The sequence below is a fragment of the Sylvia atricapilla genome, chromosome 1 (assembly GCF_009819655.1).
Source record: "Sylvia atricapilla isolate bSylAtr1 chromosome 1, bSylAtr1.pri, whole genome shotgun sequence".
Classification (NCBI taxonomy): Eukaryota; Metazoa; Chordata; class Aves; order Passeriformes; family Sylviidae; genus Sylvia; species Sylvia atricapilla.
The window spans coordinates 20,000,350-20,023,326 of record NC_089140.1 but is presented as its reverse complement, the minus strand read 5'-3'; the positions used below and the strand labels follow the sequence as shown (position 1 = coordinate 20,023,326).

Below are 22,977 nucleotides of genomic sequence, written 5' to 3'. Positions count from 1 at the left end.
TTGCTCACAAGTAACACTGGTGAAACACAATTTTTGGAAGTGTTGTCATATTGCTACAACCAATATATTCTTAAAAAAACCATGATACAAGAGCTGCTGTAAAATTCTAATAATAAAGTCACCAGGTAGAAATGCACTGATAACTCACATTACAATCAGAATAAAACCCAAAGTATTTGGAATGGAATTATACGGAAAAACACTGAGCAATAGAGGATCTGTTGCTTTGATGAAAAGGGAAGGAGACATCTGAGAGCAGATTTTGCACTTTTAGCTCCAAGAAAGTGATAAGATTTATTAAGCAACCGATTATTTCCATTCTATATGGTGGCTTCAGTAGCTACTGAATTAAATGGTATTTCAACACCACAGATGTTTGGTCGATTGGCCAAGTGCAATCCTGGTAGGTATGTATAAGCAGCCATCAGATAAATTCTAAACTCTGAAATGCAGAATCATACTTCATCTCTTCCAATGAACTTAGTTTTTGATTCTGCCTTGCTTACAGCTAAACTTTTTCTGTGGTACCTCTCAGCACAATGTAGCTTTTTGACAGTTTGACTTTTTTTCTAAGTAGGATGTACAGCTCTAAATAGGTTGTTCTCTTAAACTTCACGAAATGCAACTGAGGAGCTGTAGAAACAAAATCTCTTGGCATATACATACTTACTAGAGGGAAATGTAATAGGTTAAATAAGCCAATATTTTACAATCCTTCCAAACTAAGACTAATTACCAGCTGTTCAAGAAACTTCATTATTAGTGCAACCAGTCATGATTTCCTTGCTTTGTGGTTCTTACCTTTCTGACACTGTGTATTATTTCCTGTAGGGCTTAAAATACTGCAGTTGTATGGCTCTTTGTGTGAACTGATTTTACTGCACACATTTTTAGGCTGGTTTCTCTTGATTACGTTGCAATTGGAAAAGTGCCAGCACAGGAATCTAACCTGTCTGTGCTCCAAATGCATGGGAACTAGTGTTAGCAGAAGTTGTGTGTGGGACTCAGTCACAGCATCCAGAGAACAGCCAAGCATCACTTCCCATTCATGACATTCTGCTGTGTTTGTGTTAGAGCATTTTGGTCTCACAAGTTCCATGTGTGAAGTCATATCGACGTGGAGAAATCTTCAGTTAAAATACCTTCCCTGTAAGACAAAAAGGCAAATGAACAGCAGAAGGGTTAGAGACACTGACAGTCCCACATTTAGCTGGCCTGTGAGCTTCAGCACCTATCCCACTATAGCCAAGGATCACACAGGCTGAAGCCATAAATCAAAGGCAGTTTTACAACAGCTGGCCAGCACAGGACAGAGTGCGGTGTGTGCCAGCCACCTGAGCACTACCAGCTTGTTCAGCTGGAATGTGCAGCCCTGGCTGGATCCTGACACTCTCCTGTTATCCCTGCCAGCTCCCTTCAGCCTTTCTCAGTACAGACTTCTGACTGCCAGGGATGTGCCGGGACACAGCTTTACACTCTTTGATAAACAGTGGAGTCACAGAGCCACTGTTGTTCCACACCAAGCTTTCAACTATCCTTGGCTTCAGAAATCTTTGTGGACCAGCAGTAGTATTTAAAAAAATATTTGAAGGAGAGGAGAAGGTGATGAAATAATTTGGATTTCCAATCTGCAGTGATTTGCTTTCAGCAAAGGCACTGACTGACAAATATTTAACAATTTGTACATTTTTGTGCTAGAAATGCAAAGATATAGTCTATCTGCTGATGCCTTTGTTCACAGTATTAACATCTTGAGGTATTTTTCTGGAGAGCAATGGAAGTTGAAATAGAGATTATAAAAATGTCTCTTGTCAAGGCAGGTTCTTGTTAATCTAAGCTCCCACAGAGAACCGTAATTTCCTACTGATAAAGACAATATTCAAAGATTAGGTAGCCTTTGTCATCTAACAAACAGTGAAGGATGCTGATTTTACTTTTGCAGCAGGTATATTTTTTCTGTACTGTACCGCCTGAGGGTTTCACACCTGAGACCTTACAGTACTGCTCTGATACCAGTGAAAGAAGACAATTTATGGTAGAGTCCACAGCATGTTTATGTTAACAGCATGATTTTCCCATTACTAGTCTGAATGCCTAAGTGAAGATCAAAACACCTTAGAAAATATTTTATATTTAATAGAAAACAATTGTTTTTCAAATACCTTTCTATCTGGTTTTTCACTTTTCAAAATGTTCAGGTTTTTAATATTTTTATTTTACCAGAAATTTTAATTTATGACTTTTTTTTCTTTTTTTTTTCTTTTTTTTTTTCTCCTAAACTTGGCCTTGGGTCACAGACAGATGAACCTGTGCGAAGGATTACAAATAGGCTCTACTATACACTTTTGTCAATAAATTTGGCCAGTCAAATCTGGACCTCTTTTTTCTAGACCACTGAGTTATTCCAAAAAAGTTTGATTCCACTTGTCTGGGAGATAAGAGTGGTAGCAGTAAACCACAAAATAAGATTCTAAGCCTTGAAAGACTTCATTTTGGTTTGGACTGGGAGGATGTTTTGTTTTGTAATAAACTGATGCTATACACTCATTGCAAACAGCTCCCAGTCTGATCTTTAACTTTGAATGCAAAACAATGCTTCTACTCTCTCAGCTGCGAAAATATATTCAAACTACATTCTCATATTATACCTAAGTTATTCTTCAGTGCTTTCAACTACTGAAGTATATGTTTAGTAAGGAAGATGTGGAAGTGTTCGTGAATGCTGAATGTTTCCATTTCACTCCTAGGACGCAATACAAGATTTTACCTCCTGAACATTTTTAAAAAGATTTTTTTCTGTTAAAGGAATTATTTTTAAAACACTTCACATTTATAGTTTCCATACTTGTATGTTACATTTACAACCAGTCTTCCTATTTTAGTATTTATGTTGCTCATCATTAAAAAAAGTTGTATGCACAGACCAACTGAGCAAACAGTAACTACACTGAATGCCTGCTTCTGTTTCCAAGGATATTTAGGTTTATAATCTGATATCTGTTTAATTACCCAACAGCCAAAAGAGATCATTTTAAGATGTGTCAGATCAGGTTTAGCAGTTGTGTTTTCAATACTTTTTATCATGTTTTTCTGCTTGAAATTGACCTTGTTTTGTTTGATTCAACAAGTTTGGATTTTCTCTAAAAGATGTTGTGTAGTATCTCTGAAATTTTAGCTACTTCTAAAATGTAAGGTCTGATCTAAAAATAGGATTACTCTCATAAAATGGGATCAGAATTGAGGTTCTGAGTCAGGTTCAGTAGGAAAGAGCAAACCTGAAAAAACCCTCCTGGGGTGCCAAGTGATCTTAAAGGCACTCAACTCAATGGATTTGTATTTCTTTTTCAAGTTGCACCTGGGACCAAAGAGTAGACAACCTTTTTTTTCCTAAGAAACTCCTGTAAGGATGCTTCTATCCAGAATATATACCTGTCAGGAAGTTCCTGTGACCATTCCAGGCAGGAGATGTGCCACCCCTGAAAATTCAAAGTCAGATTGGACAGGCCTCTGAGCAACCTGCTATAGCTGAGGATATCTCAGCTCATTTCAGGGGAGTAGACAGATGAGCTTTAAATGTCCTTTCTAACCCAAACTGGTCTGTAATTCTATGATACTTTGATCATGAATGGTCTCTATTCTGAACAGACATTTTAATAGGACAAGGAATGAGGGGCAAATATTAATTTTTGGCCAGATGGTTGAATATTCCAAGAAGTTCAAAATTTTATCCAATGCCTATTTTGGTTTAAAAGCCAAAAAAAAAAAAAAAAAAAAAAAAAAAAAAAAAAAAAGCCAGTCTCATCTTGGAAACACTGAACTGTTCTGTACCTCTTTTTCTTGACCTGCAAGTTATAATTTCACTGGCTAACTATACTATTATTTCTAATCAACATTATCTTTTAAAATATTTTTTAAAAAAGAAAGCATTCAAATTATACAGTGCAAACCATTTGCCAAAATTACTAATTCTGCAAGACACTCAGAATAATGAAAGTATTAAATGTATTGGAACACATATTTGTGCAAGAAAGACACCTATCTTACAGTTGGTTTTTTTTCCCTTTCTAATTGAAGCATGGTAGCAAATACAAAGCAGTGTTGAATTTTCTTACAACATGTAGAATGTAGCTATGCACATGGAAATTATACATAGACTCTATAGTGGTAAATGAACTTTCATTGCAGTGGCAAACAGCAACATGAATGCTAATTAAAAAGAGTTTATAAGCTTGTTTCAAAACAGCATATGTGCAATCCAAGAAAATCAGAGCAGACACCCAGCTACCTAGTGGTCTGAACTGCATGTGGAAGAGCACTTATGAGCAGCATCTAATCTGTTTATGAACTCTCAGAGCAAGGAGGATATAAAAAATGTCTTTCTTCTACATGATTTTCATGTACATACTTAGGTATGCATCTGTTTTCATTGCTAACTGATAAAAAGACATGTAAAAGCCCTTATTACAACTTTAACCTTGCTTATTTAGGAAAAAAAAAGCCCAAAACCAAACCCACGAAAGAGAAAAAAAACCACTTACTCTTAAAGTAAATGCCCTTTTACTTTACACTGATGGCTGGACAAACACTGAAAACACACTGATGCTTCTTCCAGAAGAAACTACACAGCAAATGAAGTTGGAATTGCTGAGTGGATGACCCCATTCAGTTGGCTTCTTTGCTGCTTTAGGACATTTCTGCTTCAGCTATGGCTACCGTTTGGACAAGTATCACACTGAACATACAAGTGAGAATCAAGAATTAATCTTGTTTTAAACTGGTATACTGGATTTGAAACAGCAAGAGTTCAGGAGTTTATTCATGAACAATAGTTTGGCTACAAACAGCTAAAATTTTGGTTCTGACTATCTCACTGTGTTTACTGTCATTGTTTCCTTTATGCTGGGTGACATATATAGCACAACTAAATAAAACAGAATTGTTTTTTGTAAAAGCATGCAACAGAGATTTTTTTCAAAGAAGCAACCCCACAGTGACCTAAAAAGCAGAGCCCAGGGATTCATGCTGGTAAGTAATATTTAACATTTTCCATACTACTTATGCAAGCAGCCATTCAGTTCTACGTTATTCTGTTGAGAGACTTATTTTAATACACAGTGTTGTCTTTTTCCATGTGTTTGAGCTATTCTGGATATCTTGTGTCAGCCTTTAGAAACAAAATCACAGGGTTTTGCTGTGTATTGAATAGTAGATGAATATTTGGAAGATATAAACACATGTACTACAGTAAATATTGAATTACTGTGTATAAAGTGCTAGAAAAAACTTGCACGAAGTAAGAATTGTGTAAGTGTTTATAAGACATACTGAAATATGTCCAATATGTGAGAAATCATGTTTGGGATTCTGGCATCCAGTCAAAAACTTGTGTAGAGCACTTTGTAAGTCATGAAGGGTTCTGTGAAACTAATGAAGCTATGTCCATGAATGATTTTCAGGACTCCTTTTGGTACCCTGATATACAGCTCATTCATGACTCTTGGAAACCTTGGGCTTAAGTAATAGCTAAACAGGAATGGTTCTCTTTTTTGATGCTTCTGTCTTCAGACAGACTTGAAAAAATTGCAGGACTTCCTGAGATCTGAGTGAATAAAGAGATGTCCACTAATTATACCAGGAAAAAAAAAAAAAAGAAAAGGAAACAAAACAACCGTTTGAAATTTATTTGAATATTGTCCAAACAAAGGCTGTAAAATCTCATCCGGAATATATTTTGTTCTCAGGAAAAATCCTTTATGGCTAATTACCAAAGACCTCCTTTATGGCTAATTGCCAAAGACCATGATCTGCTGCTTTTCTTGAGGAGGAAATTTTTTAAGGCTTTGCTCATTATCACTCTTTGAAATGTATTTTTCTTCCTGTTGTGCTAGAATACACTCCATGTATCTTTGTGAAATTGGGTCTCTGGCTAACAATGTTTCTTTAGTATTTGTTGCCATGGAGCTGCCTCTGCCTATTGAATTCACCTGGGCAGACTTCAGATGGCACACCAGAGCTGATGCAGTCTGCCACTAACTGTGGTCTTGAGTGACCACAGAGTTTCACAGGTGCCATAAGGAAAAGCAGTTTTTATCAGATTTCCTGTTAGGGACTGTTTTAAGTACTACTGAATATTTGGTTTTTTATGGATGCCTTGTGACATCACTGATGGCCTGAAATGCCCTCCTTGAAGGAGAGATGCTTACTTTGATTCTTTGCTGCCTTTTTCAGAAATATGCATTCAGGCAACTAACCCAAGATTGAACATAAATATGTTTCACCGTGGCTTTCACCATGAGCAGCAGCTCCTGCACTCCCCACTGGAGTGGTTTGATTTTTAAAGTCCTGGGTGGCACAGGCTTGAACACCAATACATTAGCTGTTGCTTTTAATAGATATATGATTTTAGAAGTTGATCCTTTCCTATTTTCTTCATAATTCCATCATGAAGAAAAATTAAAAAAAAAAAAAAAGGTATGTCTATTTCAAGGAATCCTCCTACAAAACAGACCAGAGCAAATTTGAAGGGAAATTTATTTTCTTAGCATGTAATGATATAAAGAAACCAAACAGATTTGAGAAACTTGTCAAAGTTTATTTGAGGGTGTATTTTAAAACACATGGTTTCAAAATAATATAAGCGTATATTTACTTTCAAAATGTATAGTACATTTGATTGATATTAGCCACCGTTTTCTTCTTCGAACATGATTGGAATCAAAATACTGCTATTAGGCTTTTGGCTTTATTTCCCAGAGAAGTCAGATGGGACGCAGTTGCAATGTTACAATAGAAAATTATTATATCAGTGCTAACTTGGTTTTTGGGTTTTTGAAGGACACTGCAAGGATAGTTCAATAGATAGATCAATAAAATTCAGGGCAGCATGGAGTCAGAGAAGATGGTGGAACTTCATATGAAGGTAAATGAAATGCACCATTTTGTGTTTTAGGGGCACAAAGATTTCCCTTGAAAACTTTTATCTGGAAATAGATAAGCTGGTTTTGATGGCAATTAATTGACTGTGACTATTATAGCACTTATATCACAGTAATTTTATATTTCTCAGAATAATTTTTCTTATAAAACTTGAAGGGTGCTTTACTGCAAATCATTTTGTTGCAAAATAAGAACATCAGTTTTGGTAAAAACTGGGTAAAAGTTGAGTAAAAGAGGCTTAGCAATATGTGAGAAAAAGGAGGAACAAACAAAAGCTTGAAGACTTGTCTTTCCTTGACTCCTTTTGCTGCATAAACTCGAAGTACTTACCAAAAATTACTTTTCTGAAATCAAATCAGCGTTATTCTGCAGTAATGTCCTCAAAACCAAGCCTTTGCAGTTTGATGTTTATAGCTAGGTTGCCTTAATGGTTGGTGTACTGCCAGGAATTTTTCGGCCCTGCTCCGAGTTGTGTATCCCTGCTGTCTCTCCTTCCCCTTTCACCCTGGCAGTTGCATTACTCAGTCTTCATGGTAGGATGGCTCATGGAGATAAAGCAGCAGATTTACCCTATGGAAAGGTAATTAATTTTCTGCTACATTTTACCTTTAGTTCTTGAGTGGAGTCCCTCCTGCTCCAAGAGCTAAGTGGTGTGCCATGGAGGATCAGATTAGCTCAGCCAAGGCAAAGAGGGAGAGAAATGACATCTGGCAAATGCTCACTGTTAGAACTGACTTGATGGCAATGTGGAGTGGTGCCATCATCGATTTGCACTTCAGATCTGTGCATGTATAAATTGGCAAAGAATTTCAATACTCTCAGACGTATTAACTCTGCCAGCAGCCTTGGTAACGATGAGTTAACTGTCAACCACATTGATGGTTTTGCAATCCTCACTCTGACTAGAGGTTGTTACTGTCTTTTCTTACACCATTTATTCTGAATGAAATTTTGCCTCAATGCCACAAATAAATGATTGTTGAATTGGAAAAAAAACAAAACAAAACCCACTCAAAGGCAGAGAAGCCAAAACTGCACACAGAGTGAAGGAATGAATGGTGAATTTGATGAAGGGTGAAGGAAAGACCATCCTCAAGGAGCTGTGGAGAGCTCAGATGCTGTCCTTGGACACAGGCCACACACAATCTATTAAAATCTGTCTCTAATGTCAGTAACTCACATGGGCTGAGCATATTTGTGGGTGAGAATGCTATAAAGCCTTTTTGTGCTCTTGTGATTCAAGTATTTAATAAGAGAAAAATGATGCTATAAATAGGAACACCATAGTTGGTAAGGACTGGGGATACAAAAGGAGATATGCACTCTCAGTTATGACAGGAGAGCAAAGAAAAAGCAAAGAAAATATCAACTGAAACCAGCAACTTCTGTAGAAGTGCTTAATCAAACATGAACTTTGTATACAACCCATCGACAGCAAATTTGCCTCTTGCAAAGCGAACAGCTTGCGAGCGGGAGCGTGCCTTTTTTGGTCACGTTTTGCAAAGGGCTGAAAATATGTGCTTAGTAGGTGTTGTGGCTTTTTCAAGTATTGCGAGCCTTTCTGTGCATTAAAAGCATTTTTGCCAGTGTTTATATATTGCTCCTATATTCCATCATGTGGAAACCTTCCTCCTTCCAATCCTGTCTTCTCCTGAATACATTGTAACAGCATCAATCAAGGCTTTCTTGGGTGCATGGCACCTATATCCAAGAATAAAACATAATAAACACGAGCTGGGAGAATGGATCAGTTCATTAAATCCAGCCAGGTGGTGTTGTGCTCTGATACAGACTGATAACAGATTCAAAAGTGAGTCTGTCTGGAGTGGTTTTGTTCAGACTTGTGTGAAAGATAAGGTACTAAAATAAGAGGAATCCCTTCAATTTGCACTTGTGAAAGGCAGGTTCCAGTTTACCACTGAAAAAGATGAACTATGTTTGTTTTGAGATATTAAAAGCAGGTAGTCAAGTGAAATCTTTTTCCACAATATCGAATGTCTAGCTACAATTCATTTTAGGCAGGAGGCGGCACAGAATAATAGATAAGCTAGCTTTTTCTTTTTTTTTTTTTTAACAGAAAGTCCTAAAGAAATTCTCTGTATCAGAGCTTTAAACATATGCTCAGTTAGGGGCATTTTATTAGTTTCATAAGAATAATTGTAAGCTCACTGGTCTGTGTTTGTGCAAGTTTGTAATGAAGACCCTTGGGTCTAAGTTATTAGCTTTTACCTGCATTTGCATAAATATCTGCCAACCCTCCTTGGCCTATTTTTGCACATTTAGGTGATAGTTATAGGCTAAATAAAACATGTACTTGCCACACATGGGTACAAAGGTTAGGAGGATGCTGACACCACATTCTTATACTTGTGGTAAAGAACAATTAAATATGCAAAGTAATACGGCCCTCCTTGCTTTAAAAGAACATCTAAACTCTCATGCAAAAAAACCCAGCTATTTTTGGCACCCAAATCAGGTTATTTTGTTTGTCAGCCTAAGCTTTTGGTTTTGTTTGTTTGGTTTTTTTTTTTTTTAAACCCCTATGAACAAAACAGCTTGTGTTTTCTTCTGGTTTTCTAACATTTACATGTTTATAAAAATCCAAATAAGCATGCACAACACCTCTCTGTTGCAGATAAAAGTGTAAATAAATGCAGCAGTGTGGTATTCTGCTGAGAAGGGGTTAGGCGTACCAGGTTGCTTTTCCCCTTGAGAAAGAACAAGCAATTTAGAATCTCTGCACATTGTTTTTACACACTGACCCTTATTCTGGAGCAGATGTGGCCAAAAACAGCATGCAGAGGGATGACTACATGCATATGTGTTCAGCTGAAGGATTTTCATTGCACATTTCAAGGTTAAAAAACTTGGATTAACTGCTAAACAAAAGGGGTGAAGCAGAATAAAATACTCCCAATTATTCTTCTATGTTAATCTTCTAGCCACTCATTACATCAAGGCAATGAATGATAATTGCTGCTAAAGAACAGTTACGTAGACTATTTTTCTGCAGAAAGAAAACCCAAATAAACTTACTAAAATTTCAGATGTTATTTGTGTGTGTGTGGAGACCTTCTTTCCTGAGTCTTTGCTTTCTACAGACCCTATATGTATGTACAAAAATGAGCAAAATCATCACCATAATTTTTTTATAATGGAAAGGAAAAAAAAGACAAATTAATCATAAAATATATTACTAATCCCAGAAAAAATGAACTTCAATTGACATACTGAAGCTCTAATTTATAAGAGTGTAGAAATACTCTTTCAATCCAGATTCACAATTTATGGTTTTAGAAACTGTAATGTTTCAAAAATGATCACTACTACTCTTACAGAGGGATGGCATACTTTAGAAAATGCTCTCACTTATACATTCTTTACAAAGTGAAAATCCACAAGGCAATATGAAGGGCCACTGTTACATGATTAAGTAGCTTCCACTCCCTTCTCTGTGTGAGAGAGAACAGGCAATCCCTGACAGATGCCTGAAAATCTACCAAGTAAATGTACTGAATCATGGTGGATCGTCAAGTGCTTTTCCTAGAGCATGGCTCAAAACACAAAGACAAATTGTTCCAAAGGTGTTAGAAATTCAAAGACAACATCTTTCAATAATAATATGCTGTCCAGCAATCACTTACATGAATACTGGGTTTAGCTTTTACAGTAAATTCCTTAATAATGATGACAGCCACAAAAAGTAATTCCATTTAAACAATCTAATTTGTAAGTGTCACAGAAACAACTACTTCAGGGCCTCTATTAGAGGGTGAAGTATGCATTTTTCACACCAAATGTCTAAAAGGAAAATGTCTTTTTGGTTATAACCCCTTGAAAAAACATCTGGAAGCAGTCCAGGCTCCAGCATCTGTATAGTTTCAAGATTGTTGAGCATCTCTATTGAGTTACTTCAATGAAAGTTAAGCAATAAACCCCACACTTTTCACTTCAAATTAAGGCTCTGTCTTGTCATGGATAACATCTTAAAAATTCTGGAAAATAATTTTAAAGTGTTGTCTTCAAAATAAATATGAAACCTTTTGGGCAAGTGGAAGTTCTTCAAACCTCAGAGCACTTCCTCTTGCAAAGTAAGGTAATTCCTTCACAAAAATGGGCAGTTCCTGTAAGATTTTCACTGTCCTTATGACAAAGTCCATAGGAGTAAGCTAATTCAGAAAGGAAGCTTATAAGTTCTTACAAATAATGAAATAAATCAACCATGCAATCTAGACAAATGTTGAAAGTACTTTTTGAAATTGATCTGGCTTTTGTGCTGTCTATGGTTTGCTGGCTTCTTTTCCTGAAAGTGACTTTTATTGCTTTTAGTAATGGCTGTCATTTTAAGTGTGTGACATTAGGCCAGTCAGTTTCTAGACTTAGTTTTCACGGTTTACAAGCAGCTGATAAGAAATTTCACAAACCATCACAAAGGAATTCTGAAAACATAAGTTTCCCTCTCGTGCTGCACGGGGCATGGCTAGGTCCCGCCTGCTGAAAGAAAGGTACCAGCCCATTGTGGGCTTCACAGGGCTTGGTCTGCACCAGGACAGCCATTAGGTCGGCTGTCATAAGATGATCCGTCATAAGAAATGACAGATCATCCCAGCGCTGGAGGGTGATTTTCCCAGATCAGGTTTCGAACAGGTCTTTCGAAAGCCTCCAGCGGGCTGCCTGATAGCACGATTGAGATTGTGCAGCTACAGGTTATATAAAATTAGACACTGGGCTTCATCTCACTCGGCCCTTGTTGATGTGTTCACATGAACCTCCGAGTACAGGCAAAAACCCCATCAACACGAGAGACCCATGGAACTTTCTCTGCCGAAGTGCCGGATAGCTCACTAAACCCACACGTCTTAGCCGATGTGGCGATGTCGGCGGCCAGGGCCGAGACGTCCGGCAGGGCTAAGGGAAAACAGGGCCTGAGCGCACGCCTATACCCCGGCACACAGCCCCAACTTTGCTGCTCGCCGCTCGGCCGCGCTCCGCCTGGGCCGGCGCGGATCCCGGCGCGGATCCCGGCGCGGATCCCGGCGCCGCCCCCGCCCGGCGCTGCCGGAGGGAGATGCTCGCTGTCACTTTCCCTCTTCCCCACGCACCGCCCCCTGCCCTCCCCCGCGCCCGCCGCCGGCGCTGCCCCGTCCCCGGCGCTGAGCGCTCCCCGCCGGCAGCAGGCAGGGCTGGGCAGGGCTGGGCAGGGCAGAGCGGAGCGGAGCCGGGCTGGGCAGGGCAGGGCAGGGCCGCTCCTCGGCATGGCCGGGCGCTGAGCGGCCACCGCCGCCCCGCCCCGGCTCGGCTCTGTCCCGCCGAGGGGCTCGGCGCCCAGCCACCCGCTGTCCTCGCCAATGGTCCAGAGCGACATGTCCAAATCGCCTCCCAGCCCGGCGCAGGAGGTGCAGATGGAGCTGCTGGACAACCCCCTGCCCGCGGCGGCAGCGCAGGTACGGGGGGCTCGGCCGGGGCCGCGGCGGGGCGGGGGCGCGGGGCTCCCGGGGCTCCGCGTCCTGCAACTTCGGTCACCGCCGGCGGAAAAGTTTGGCGGTTCCCTGAGACGCCCGGAATCCCTGTCTTCACCCCCACCCTCAAATGCCGTTTAGTAAACCTACATGGGATGCTCTGTGCCGTAGAAGCATCGTCGGTCAAAAGAACCTTGCGGTTATTTGGAGGTTGAATATGAAGAATAGGTTGGTATTCTGCTGATCTTCCGCGCATGCATTACTCGCAGGGTACGGCTATTTTCCCCTGCTCCAGTAACCTGTTGTATGTGTACCTGATGCTTTCCACGCACGGCTGAAACCTCCCTCGTCTGTTCCACGGGCTGGTGACAGTCTGTAGGGGAGAGAAGGCGATTCACGCCAGTTGTTCAGCAGGAATTTTGGGCAGGCTGAAGGTGTTGAACATGCTGCACATTTAAGATGCTCGATTTCCATGCAGAAGGTGGTTGTACAGTCGCCTCAGAAATGTTAACAACTCCGTTCTTGTGCAGTGCTCAGGTGGGGATGGGTGATGAGAAGGAGGCAGGGTAATGCACGCTTAGAAAAGACTTTATATTTTGAAAGGTTTTTTCTGTTTAATGTGGGAATGTTGCATAATACCTTCAAGTTTGCAATAGTTGGCTACAAAGACTTCAGGGTGCTGTTTTTGAACTCAGTAAAAGGGTAAAATCTGGTGGTAGAATCTGAGTGTGTGTGTTTTAGATTACAAACATGCATGTTCTTGTAAGGACAGAGGTTTTTTTTTTCCTTTGGGGTGCAGTTTTTATTGTTGCTGCTAAAGCTATCTCTGATGCTTTGTTCGTGAAGTTGGACCAGCTTTGTCCCAGAAGTGCTTGATTGACAGAGGAAAATGCTGTCAGTCTGTCAACAGCCTTGCTGGTTGATCTTTACTTACTCAGGCACAGTGACAGCAGAACAAAATCCAGGTACTGAAGCAGAGACTAGGTTAAACTAAAAAAGAAAAAGTGTCTCTTTGGATGTGAATTTGTCAGTAGCCTCCAAGCACAGAACAGACATTTCAGTAGGGCCATATGCTTTGTCAGCTTCTCTAGAAACAGTTGCAAGGGAGCTAATTTCTGACCTACAAATCCACCCCTTTTTATATCTTTTCAGCCCTAAGCACAGAATCAGCGACTGTCAGATCATATGGTGCCTCTCTGCTGTGGACAAATGTCAAATACTGATCATAAAATTGATTTTTCACCCCTCTTTTTTACTGGGCTTAAAGAACCTATGTTTAGAGAGGAAGAACAGTTTGCTAACACCCCTGTTATTTATGTTTCAGGTAATGGATTTATATCCTGTTTCATAAAACAGGTTTCTGAACATTCATAGCCAAAAAAGATTCACTTTTTAAGACAGTAATAATGCAGGTTTTTGATTCGAGGATGTTTTTCAGTTTTTGGAAGCAAAGTAATTAGGCAGAACAGGAATCATCTTCTCAATATGTACTTGTTTCAGTCATACATAAACGTTTGGTATAGAGGAAATAAGATTATTGAAACAAAAGAGCCCTTTGTCTGAATAATAATGCCAGTTAATTCCTTAGCAAGCACTGCATTTAGGGGCAATTATTTTGATTTGAATCTTTGTTCCATGAATATTTAAAAAAACCCAATATTGTAAAATGTTGCTGCTTTAGAGCACACTCACAGTGAGGAGGAGAGGCTTAATGAGGACATGTGAATCATCAAGTAGATTGCCTACAGGTGCTTCAGTTGCGTGTTACCACTCTCTTTCACTAAGGTACTTAAATATCAATGCTAGAAACATTTCCTAACAAATAATCTCAGGAAATGTCAGGAAAAAATTCCAAACCAACATGTGAGCTTACAGAGTGATGTCACTCCTAAAAGTGTTCACTCAGAAGTGCTTCTTCTGGGAATTATGATTTCGTGAAATATTATCAAGGAGCCTTCGTAGAGTTGTACCAAGTCACAGCAATTCTCTTATCCAAGAATTTTATTTTTGCAAAGCTGAGATTTCTTTCAATCTATTTTAACATCATGGTCAATATCTTGGATTGTGCTGGTCCATCCATTTTGGCCAAACTTGTCACCATGTGGCAGAGGAATTTAACACTCTAGAAGTAGTTCACTTAGAAGGTAGCTAAATATGTGAAATATTCCTAGATAGCATCTGTGTAAAATTTGTTTCTTATTTTCATAATGCATTTTTCTAACAAGATCTGCAAGCAAAAGAAAATCCCTTTGGGCATTGAAAATAGCAGTTAAAATGTATTTTTCCAGGGAAGTTCTTTGAAATTGGGACAAGATATTGGTGTATTTTTCTGTGTTACCTAAGGTTCTATGGCTTTTAGGTCCATATGACTGTAAAAACAGTTCTAGTTTTAGTTCAGTGTGATCTTAGACTTAGATGGATCTTTGTCTCAGATGGAGTTGCAATATATTTTCAGATGTCCAGTTTTATCCAGACAGATCTGCATGCTAACAGTTACATTGTAGACTTCTTCACAATGTCCAGGTATATGTCAGTGCAAAGTGGTGGCTTTAGGTGTGGCCCTTTTGTAATAAAATCAGCATTAGGCTTTCTGAAAGCAAAGAAGCAAACTGTTCAAATGTGTCAGTGTTTGATGATCAGTTTTTGGTGTTGTTTTTTTTTAAGTCAACCCCAATCTTCTTTTTATTCTTTATTTAAAGAACCCCCCTTTTTTTTTAGGAATCTGAATAAGCAGACTATTCAGTTTAATAATTTTAATTAACCCAGATACTATTCTAATTTGTTTAAGATATAACATAGCACATTAATGCCTTTCATGGTAACTCTTAGCTTCTCTTCTTTTTTCCCTTCACTCCCATGTAATTTTCTTATGATCCTACTTCAAAGTCCTTCAGTCCTCAAAAATCATTAGATTCAATTTCTGTTGCTGTTTTCTCGTCATAAAGCTCCCTGTGCTGTGCATTAGGGACAGTCATAGCAAATCAGATGAGTAAATTACACAAAGATATTTCAAAGAAAATATAATGAAACCTTCTATCAAGCAACTGCAGGCTACCTTGTCGAGGGAGAAGGTATCTTACACTGGATGAATTCTTCCCTATTCCTCATTATTATTTTCCTCCTGTTCTTTAATTTTTTTGCCAGCTTATGCATCATCTGTCAGTGCACGTCCTAACAACCTGACACTTTTAAAGTGAAAACAATTCTCTTCTTGATTGTTTTCTTCAGCTCTTTCACCTGCATTTAGATTTCCTCCATTACATGCCACTGCTAAATGCTTCTGCCTTCCAAGTCTGAGGGTTTCATCATCCCTGGAGTGCTTGGCTTGTTTTTCAGGTTGCATTGCAAAAGGTAAACTGAATGGATGAAGCCAGGGAATAGGCTTGTTCAGTTTTCCTTCTGTATCAACTACGATTGATGTTAAGGTGTATTCTAGAGTGATGTGTCTGTGGTGACTCCAGAAAATCAGCTTAGTTACAAGCCCTTACAGGAGCTGTTGTGAGATTCCTTCCTGAATCTCCAGCTACCTTCTCAGTTGTAATGAGGAATGGAAAAATATACAGAGATTTATTCTCAGCAGATTAATCACACTGCCCTCTGCTGCTTTCAGCTGAGTTGATTTATCACAATTCACACTATGTTTACCTGTTCTTCAAACAAACATTTTGAAACCGTGTATTTCTCAGTAATGGCTTGCAAGAATACTTTGTAAGCCACAAACAAACAAAATTTATATCCCCTTGCTTACTTAAATAATACCAATACCCATTAGTTATAGAGGCATGGAAGGTTTTACTCTCTTCTGGCAGCATCCCTAGAAGTCAGATCCAATGTGGCAGGAGTTCAGTGGAGGATATACAAACGAAGAAGAGATAATTCCATTCATTGGACTTCCTCATGGCTATCAGCAAGAAGTTCTGTTTTCTCTCCTGATGTGGTAACCTCCCTTCACTGTTGTATTCCTTGCTGAAAAAATAAATTTTAATAGTCCTTCACTGAAGAAAGCTCTTCAGCTCTTCAGGTTTCAGTGATTGCTTTTCTGATAATTTTCTGCTCTTTGGGGGTTTTTTTGCATTGTCCTGTACTCAAGCAATAAAAGGTGATTTTGCATGCTCATCTCTTCCAGAGATATTTTCCACTTGCGTATTACACATTATCAGCATAGATGAGAGATAGTAGTTGTTTTTTACATCTAGAGTGTAAAATACCTCTGAAAAAATTCAGCCGTTTCAGTCCTAACTTGTTTATCAGGTAACTGTTCTAGAGGCAATCTCTGGTTTTGTCTTGTTTTGTCTCTACAGACGAAAAGCTCCTCTGCTATTCCAAGGCTGGCTTCTCTGGAGTCCCAGTTACTTTTCTACTGCTTCTTTTACTCATGTCTTTCCTGTGCTGGAATAGAAGAGTTTAAAAATCAAGGAACCAAAATTGCCTTCCCTGCCTTCCAAGGGCTTGTCTTGGTCTCTCGTCCTCAGGGTAGCAGACCCTTAGCAGAGGGAAACTGTCTCATAGTTGGCTGTCGGTCCCTGTAGGCATCCTTCTGTCACAGTCGGTTCTCTTTCTGTTTGCCTGTGCAAGTGAAATACAGAAATCCACGGAGAGCAGGTGGGGAGGTACAGGCACGTGGCCTACAACTGTAGTTGCCAGCTTTTAAAGGCTGCAGGAGGCACGGTGGGGTTTGAGCATAAGCTTCAGCACCTTCTGCTGTTGTGTGCTCCCGTTTTGCTGAGGTGCGAGCTGACATCTTCATCACTGGCGTTACAAATAGGTGTGCAGCAGGTCTGCTCTGAGGTGGGTTTCCAAGCCACTGGGGAGGAAGAGAGCCAGCCAAGTTCCCAGCTTCTTGTCTGGCAGGTGGAAACTGCCAGATGACCTGGTCTGAGGCCAGGGTGAGAGCACTGGGAGATGGCTTATAAGTGTAGGAACTGGCAAGAATAGGGCTGCTTCTAGATGCAGTGTTGGCAAAGCTTTATCACAGGGCAGCAGAAAAGAGCATCTAAGATTGAACCGTTACAGATTGCTTGGCAGAAATTAGTTTTCTTTTAATGGTGAAAAAGAAGCATCTGTCAAATACTTATTTATGCATTATATTTGCAAGTTTTGAGAAGAGAATTATTTGTGGAGGTCTGGGGGTTTTTGTTTGCTTGTTTGGATGGATTTTTGTTTTGGTGTAGGTGTAGGATTTTGTAAAATGACTGTGAAATGGACTCTGCAGACTATCCATGTAGCTTGTGTGAACTTGATGACTTTATTAGAGAGCCTCAGTTTGACAGGATTCCTGAGGGGGAGTCCTGTCTTTTCTGAGTTTTGTCCTGATTGCAAGAAGTTATTTGTTTGGAGAAATCCAGGTTTTGAGACCCAAACTGGGGATTCTTTTCGGCTTTGGGGGCATGAGTTTATGCTCCTCAGGCAGCTCTTTTGCTGAAGGTGTGTCACAGAGCAAAGTTCTGGGGCTGCCCTGATGTTGACCACATAGGGTGACTCAAAGCCCTGCTCCTGAGGTGGAGGCAAGTCAAGATATAGTGCTGTATCCTGCCTTGCCCTCTTGCCCTCATTCCCATCATGGAAGGGAACTGTGGATAGTGGGGAGCACATCACCGAGGTCTATGCACATCTTCCAGCCCTTGGCTGTGTGGTCAGGAAGCTGACCTCTGCTCCTCTATAAGATTAGTATGATTTGTGGTGCAAAAATCAGAAATATTCATGCCACGAGTGAGGGTGTGTGGGGTTGCAGCTATGCGGCTGATGCTGGAAGGTTTAATTTCTGAGTGGTGGCAAGCCTGGCCAGTGGTCAGAAAGGGCCCAGGGGGTGTGACCTATGGGAACATTTGTTTCCTTGTTGTAAGGAATGCTTAAAGGGGCAGTGGCTGTTCTTTTAAGGAAAGGATGGAGCTGGATGCATATATTCTGCACTGTCCTGATGCACTGTGTATGGAACATGGGCATCTTTAAATATTTTTTAAGCTTTTGCATGGGAAACAAAAGTACTTAGTACATATTTGCATTTCTGACCTAGCAATTCCCTAATCCTTCAGGGGGTCACTTTTTACCTTTAGGTGTTCTTTTGATTTTTGTAGTCGGTCCCTTGTTCATCTGAGATGATGTAAGATTCAGTGTAGCTCTGAGATTTTGTTTCCTGGTTTTGTTTTCTTCACTTTATTTTTTCCATCTTTGCTTAAAGACCTGACTTAATGTCAGTGACTCTACTGCCTAAATCATCTGTACCCTTCCTCCATGAGATGAGTTTTTAAGGGTTTACCTCTGCACCTGCCATCAGACTCAATCACTGGTGCTATTTTACCTATGATAAATAGTTAAAGGTTCACACTCATCCTTTGTATCATCCTTACCACTGCTTTGCTATAAAATACCATTAGAATGGTTACTGGTGAAGGGCATTCTAAACTCTCATGGAAGACCAGTCCCCTGGTTGTAGATAGTTGGTAATTTTAAATATTATCTATTTCCTCTTCCAGATTATAGTATTTTGCTGAGAGGGATAAACGATGCCTTCTGCTTGTCATGTGTGTTACAGGATTAACTGTTATGGGCCCATGTGTTTTATGTGTTGAGACAGAACCTCATTAAAATTAAAGGATTTCACTGAGCGACATTGATCTCATCTGTTTACAGTAACAAGTAATTGTGTATAAAACTGTTAATTATCAGGAAACTGCAATGTGTGCCTTTAATGCTTCATATGATTCCCATATTTCATTCGATTACATGGGTTGGATAATGGTTGCACAATGTACTGTCTAATCAGAGTTGGAAAGCAGAGTCTTTCTTTGCTTTGTTAAGTGTCGGTTGATGAAATGGATTTTACAAAACTACTTTGGTTTGGTTTTGGGTTTTTTGGTAAGGTTTTACATTGTTTTCCAGGTATTTTATGAAGCTTTAGAACATAAATATGTTTTATTTCTTGTCTCTGGCAACTCAGCCAATTTTAAAGAATTTCACACATCTGACTAATAAACTAAGCTACACTTTTGATCTTGTAAACACTTACATGTATACATAACTTCATGTTTGAGTAATATGTTTTGCTAAAATCCAGTAAGAACTTACTGTCAGCAAACTTTTTATATGAACAAGCTTGTTCACAGGGCTGGAGTCAGTTGTATCCAGATCAGCTGGGACAAATGATGGTGTGCCAGCCCTGCCCTGCTGGGTTTTGAGGTCACCACCATTGGGCACTATATGCTGGGGTGCTGAGGTGTTTGATCTCCAGTGGCTGTTCTCTTAGGTGCAGCTACCATATGGGTTAAGAACGACTGCCCTGTGTTGCTGCTTTTACTGGCCAATGTCCTCATGTCGTGATTCAGCCCTTTATTTTTAGCTGCCTAATTGCAGCCAACTGCTGCACAGAACACAGATAAGGGAATGTATTTTACCATGAAAATCACAGTAACATATTGGGAAAAAAATGTTCTTTTTGTTCCTTTTTTTCTTTTTTTTTTTCCCTGAGAATTGAAAGTAACTGATAGATCATTACTACTTCTTATTTTTTAATTTATTTTTTTTTTTAGGCCATGTTCTCACATTTAGATCTTGTGGGAAAAAAAACCAAATGTGAAGAAGCAAAACATAATGACAGAAGTGTTCAAGCTTTTCCACACACAGAGATGATTATTAATTTTTAAGAATATATGAGATTGTTTTGATTATGGAAGGCTAATCTCATCTTCAGAAGAAAGTTTCAGGCATTTCTGACTGTGGAAATAAGCTTGAAAGACATGGAAAAAAAATGTAGTCCCTGATTAGCATCCTTAAAATAATGAGAAGAGTCATCAAATCCCAGTTTTCTCACAAAGCAAAGTTGTCTCCCATTTTTTTTTATTGAAAAGTGCTCTATGCAAAGAAGCAGGTGTAAAACTGACTGTGCCTACGATCTGTAGCCACAGCCTGCCATCAAGCCAACAGGTTTTCTGTATCTAATGTTAGTGTGTAGCTCATGCTTCTGGAGAGTTTTCACTTATAGAACACAAGAACAAAGCTGTGCATGTTGCTGTGCACAAAAAACCTCCTCAAACTGAAAAAGCAAGGTGAGTTTCAGCCCCAGCTGCATTTGCTGTGATGTTACCAGAAATAAATACTTTTAGTCATTGCTACACAGAAAAAATGCATGCTTCTCTATCTGTGCTTGTAATATATTCTTTTTCTGCTCTTATTTCTTTTTTATCCTCATCACTCTGGACTCAGTCCCTCTTTTGCCTTTCTCACAGATTTTTGTGTTAGCAAACCAAATACTATGATACTTGAAATAAAATAAATATGGTAGAAATTGGAGACAAATACAAAAAAGTGTGACTGTGAGAGATAATATATGTGCATGTTTTTAATTATCTCCTTGGTGACTACACAATATTGTGCTGTAGACCATTGATGAAATTGCCTAGATAGTGTGATCTTCATGTGGATGCTTTATATTCTTGCTCCTTTGTGAATGTTAGAAATGCTTTATTTTTTTGTAAGTATAATTCTATATGCCTCCACAAAAATTGTAGGAAATGAGTTCAGAATATTTGTGGGTAACCACAGACAATTAACTCAATGTGAACCATTCATACAGGTGAATTTTGATCTAAAGATGTTGTTATATTTGAAGAATACTGCTGTCAGAGATACTTTTTATGTATTCTAGGACTTTGATATTATATTAGGTGGAAAAAGATGGTTCTGGTAGAACTGTCTATTGTAAGTGGAAAATATTTTTAATAATTTGTTTGTAACAATGGTTCCACTCTACTCTTACTGATCTAGGAAGACCTTTTCATTACCAAAAAGTTCTTCAGTGATAAAAGATTCCTCTTAGAAATGCAACCGTGTAAAACTATTCCTGATTGAAATTTAATTTTATATTTTGTGACCTGCTGGGTTACAGTCCTAGACTCATCAGAATGTCCTTTTTTTACTCCCATAATGTTCAGCATCCTGATTTTTGTGTAGTTCTGCCCTAACCAGCATGTGTAGAATCAATTTGGGTGCCTTTCAGAAATTTATTACATGGCTGTTTCCCAGTTTTGAAAAAACTTGGCAAAATATCTTTCCCATAAATCTGTTTTTTTGGGGGGTACAACACTTCTTTTGTTGTAGGTCATTGTTAGGTTAGTGAGATAACAGATACTATTTTTGCTGAGAGTGAGTGTCTGGCTGACAGAACTACTGTTCCTTGAGTCATCCTTTCTGAAAGATTGGTGTATTAGATTTCAGCCGGTGCTCCAAACTCCCCCAGAGTCAACAAAGTTACAGACTGAGATTGTTCTCTTGCATCTGGTGGAGGCAAGTTACCTGGATTTGTCAAACAATCTGAAGTTGGTAGTGGCTATCTCTTGTCCTCCTCTAATAGTCTTAGACTGCAAAATATTAAATCACAGTAACCATATGTAGTACTGCTAAGAACAGCACTCAGATTTTGAAGACATGATATTAAAAATCTGCCAGTGTGAGATTTTAAGTGTTTCAGCCTGCAGTGGAGCCCACTCTTTGCACTATGGGAACCAGTAAGATCAGGCCAAAGCTCTGAAGGTTGCACAGCCCAGAGGTGATGATGTGGCAAAGTTCACAGTCTACACAGTTTACACTCATTTACACAGAAATAAGTGCTTGCAAATAACATAGTTTTGAACTATTTCTTTTTTTTTTCCTTGTAATTTAATGTAAAAATATTCATTGATGATCCACATTTAATGCACAAAACAAATAGCTTTTTGTGGACACATGCATGCATTTGCTTTGTTTCTAAACCATAGTTTTAAAGTTTTGTTTCAGTCATAGCTTCCTCATGTCCCTTTAAATTCCTAGTAGATAAAAGAGATGCCTTGCTTTTTTTAGTAGCATATTACCCCTTTCCCGGTTATACATACATTCCCTTTTTATTGTTATACTGCTTTTACTTTCTTTAACTTACTGTAAAAAAATAATTGCAAAATCTCCCTCAGTTGTAAGACTGTATCAACAAGTTGTGTGTCACTTCTTGCTGTTTAATGTTCCCTCAGCTGACTTGGCTCGGGGCTGTGATGTCCTGGAGACTGCTCCAGTACCTCCTTTCCTACCTTGTTTATTTAAACTAGCTGCACAACAAACTGTACTTTTTAATCACTGTGGCTTGAGTGAATAATGCTACATTCATGTGAGTCTATGAGTACTTTTCTGGACTCAAATATTAAAAAAAACCCTCCAACAACAGGAAAAAATTTAGGGCTCAATTGACCAAGCCTGGTGAGCACTTGCGCATATATCCCATCAGTTACTTAGTGAATGTGGTTATTGATTGGCACAAAGCTGATAATCTGAATCCCTGCTAGCCTAGGAGACACTGGAAGCTTTCTGTGCAACACAAACTAATGCTGTAATGCTGTTTCTCTAATGTGTGTTTTGTTTTGTGTTTGTTTTTTTAACAGTCTTATGGTAAAGGGGCAAGAAGAAAAAACCGATTTAAAGGATCAGATGGGAGTACATCTTCTGACACTACCTCCAACAGTTTTGTACGCCAGGTATGGGTTTTCAGCTTCTGAAAGAGTGAATAGACGGTATAAATGTTTAAAATATAATTTTAATATATTTTTTTAAATTGTCAACTCAG

At 39.0% G+C, this 22,977-nt stretch overlaps 1 protein-coding gene across 4 annotated transcripts in view; it reads left to right on the top strand.

Annotated features, from left to right (window-relative positions):
- The first annotated feature begins 12,247 nt into the window (after positions 1 to 12,247).
- CACNB2 (calcium voltage-gated channel auxiliary subunit beta 2) overlaps positions 12,248 to 22,977 on the top strand; it is a 240,244-nt gene continuing 229,514 nt past the window's right edge. For all 4 annotated transcript variants that reach the window (XM_066316498.1, XM_066316490.1, XM_066316482.1 and 1 more), the window contains exons 1-2: positions 12,248 to 12,380; positions 22,796 to 22,888. In XM_066316498.1, coding sequence (XP_066172595.1) covers positions 12,285 to 12,380; positions 22,796 to 22,888 — 189 coding nt within the window. In that variant the 5' untranslated portion in view covers positions 12,248 to 12,284. The remainder of the gene's footprint in view (positions 12,381 to 22,795; positions 22,889 to 22,977) is intronic.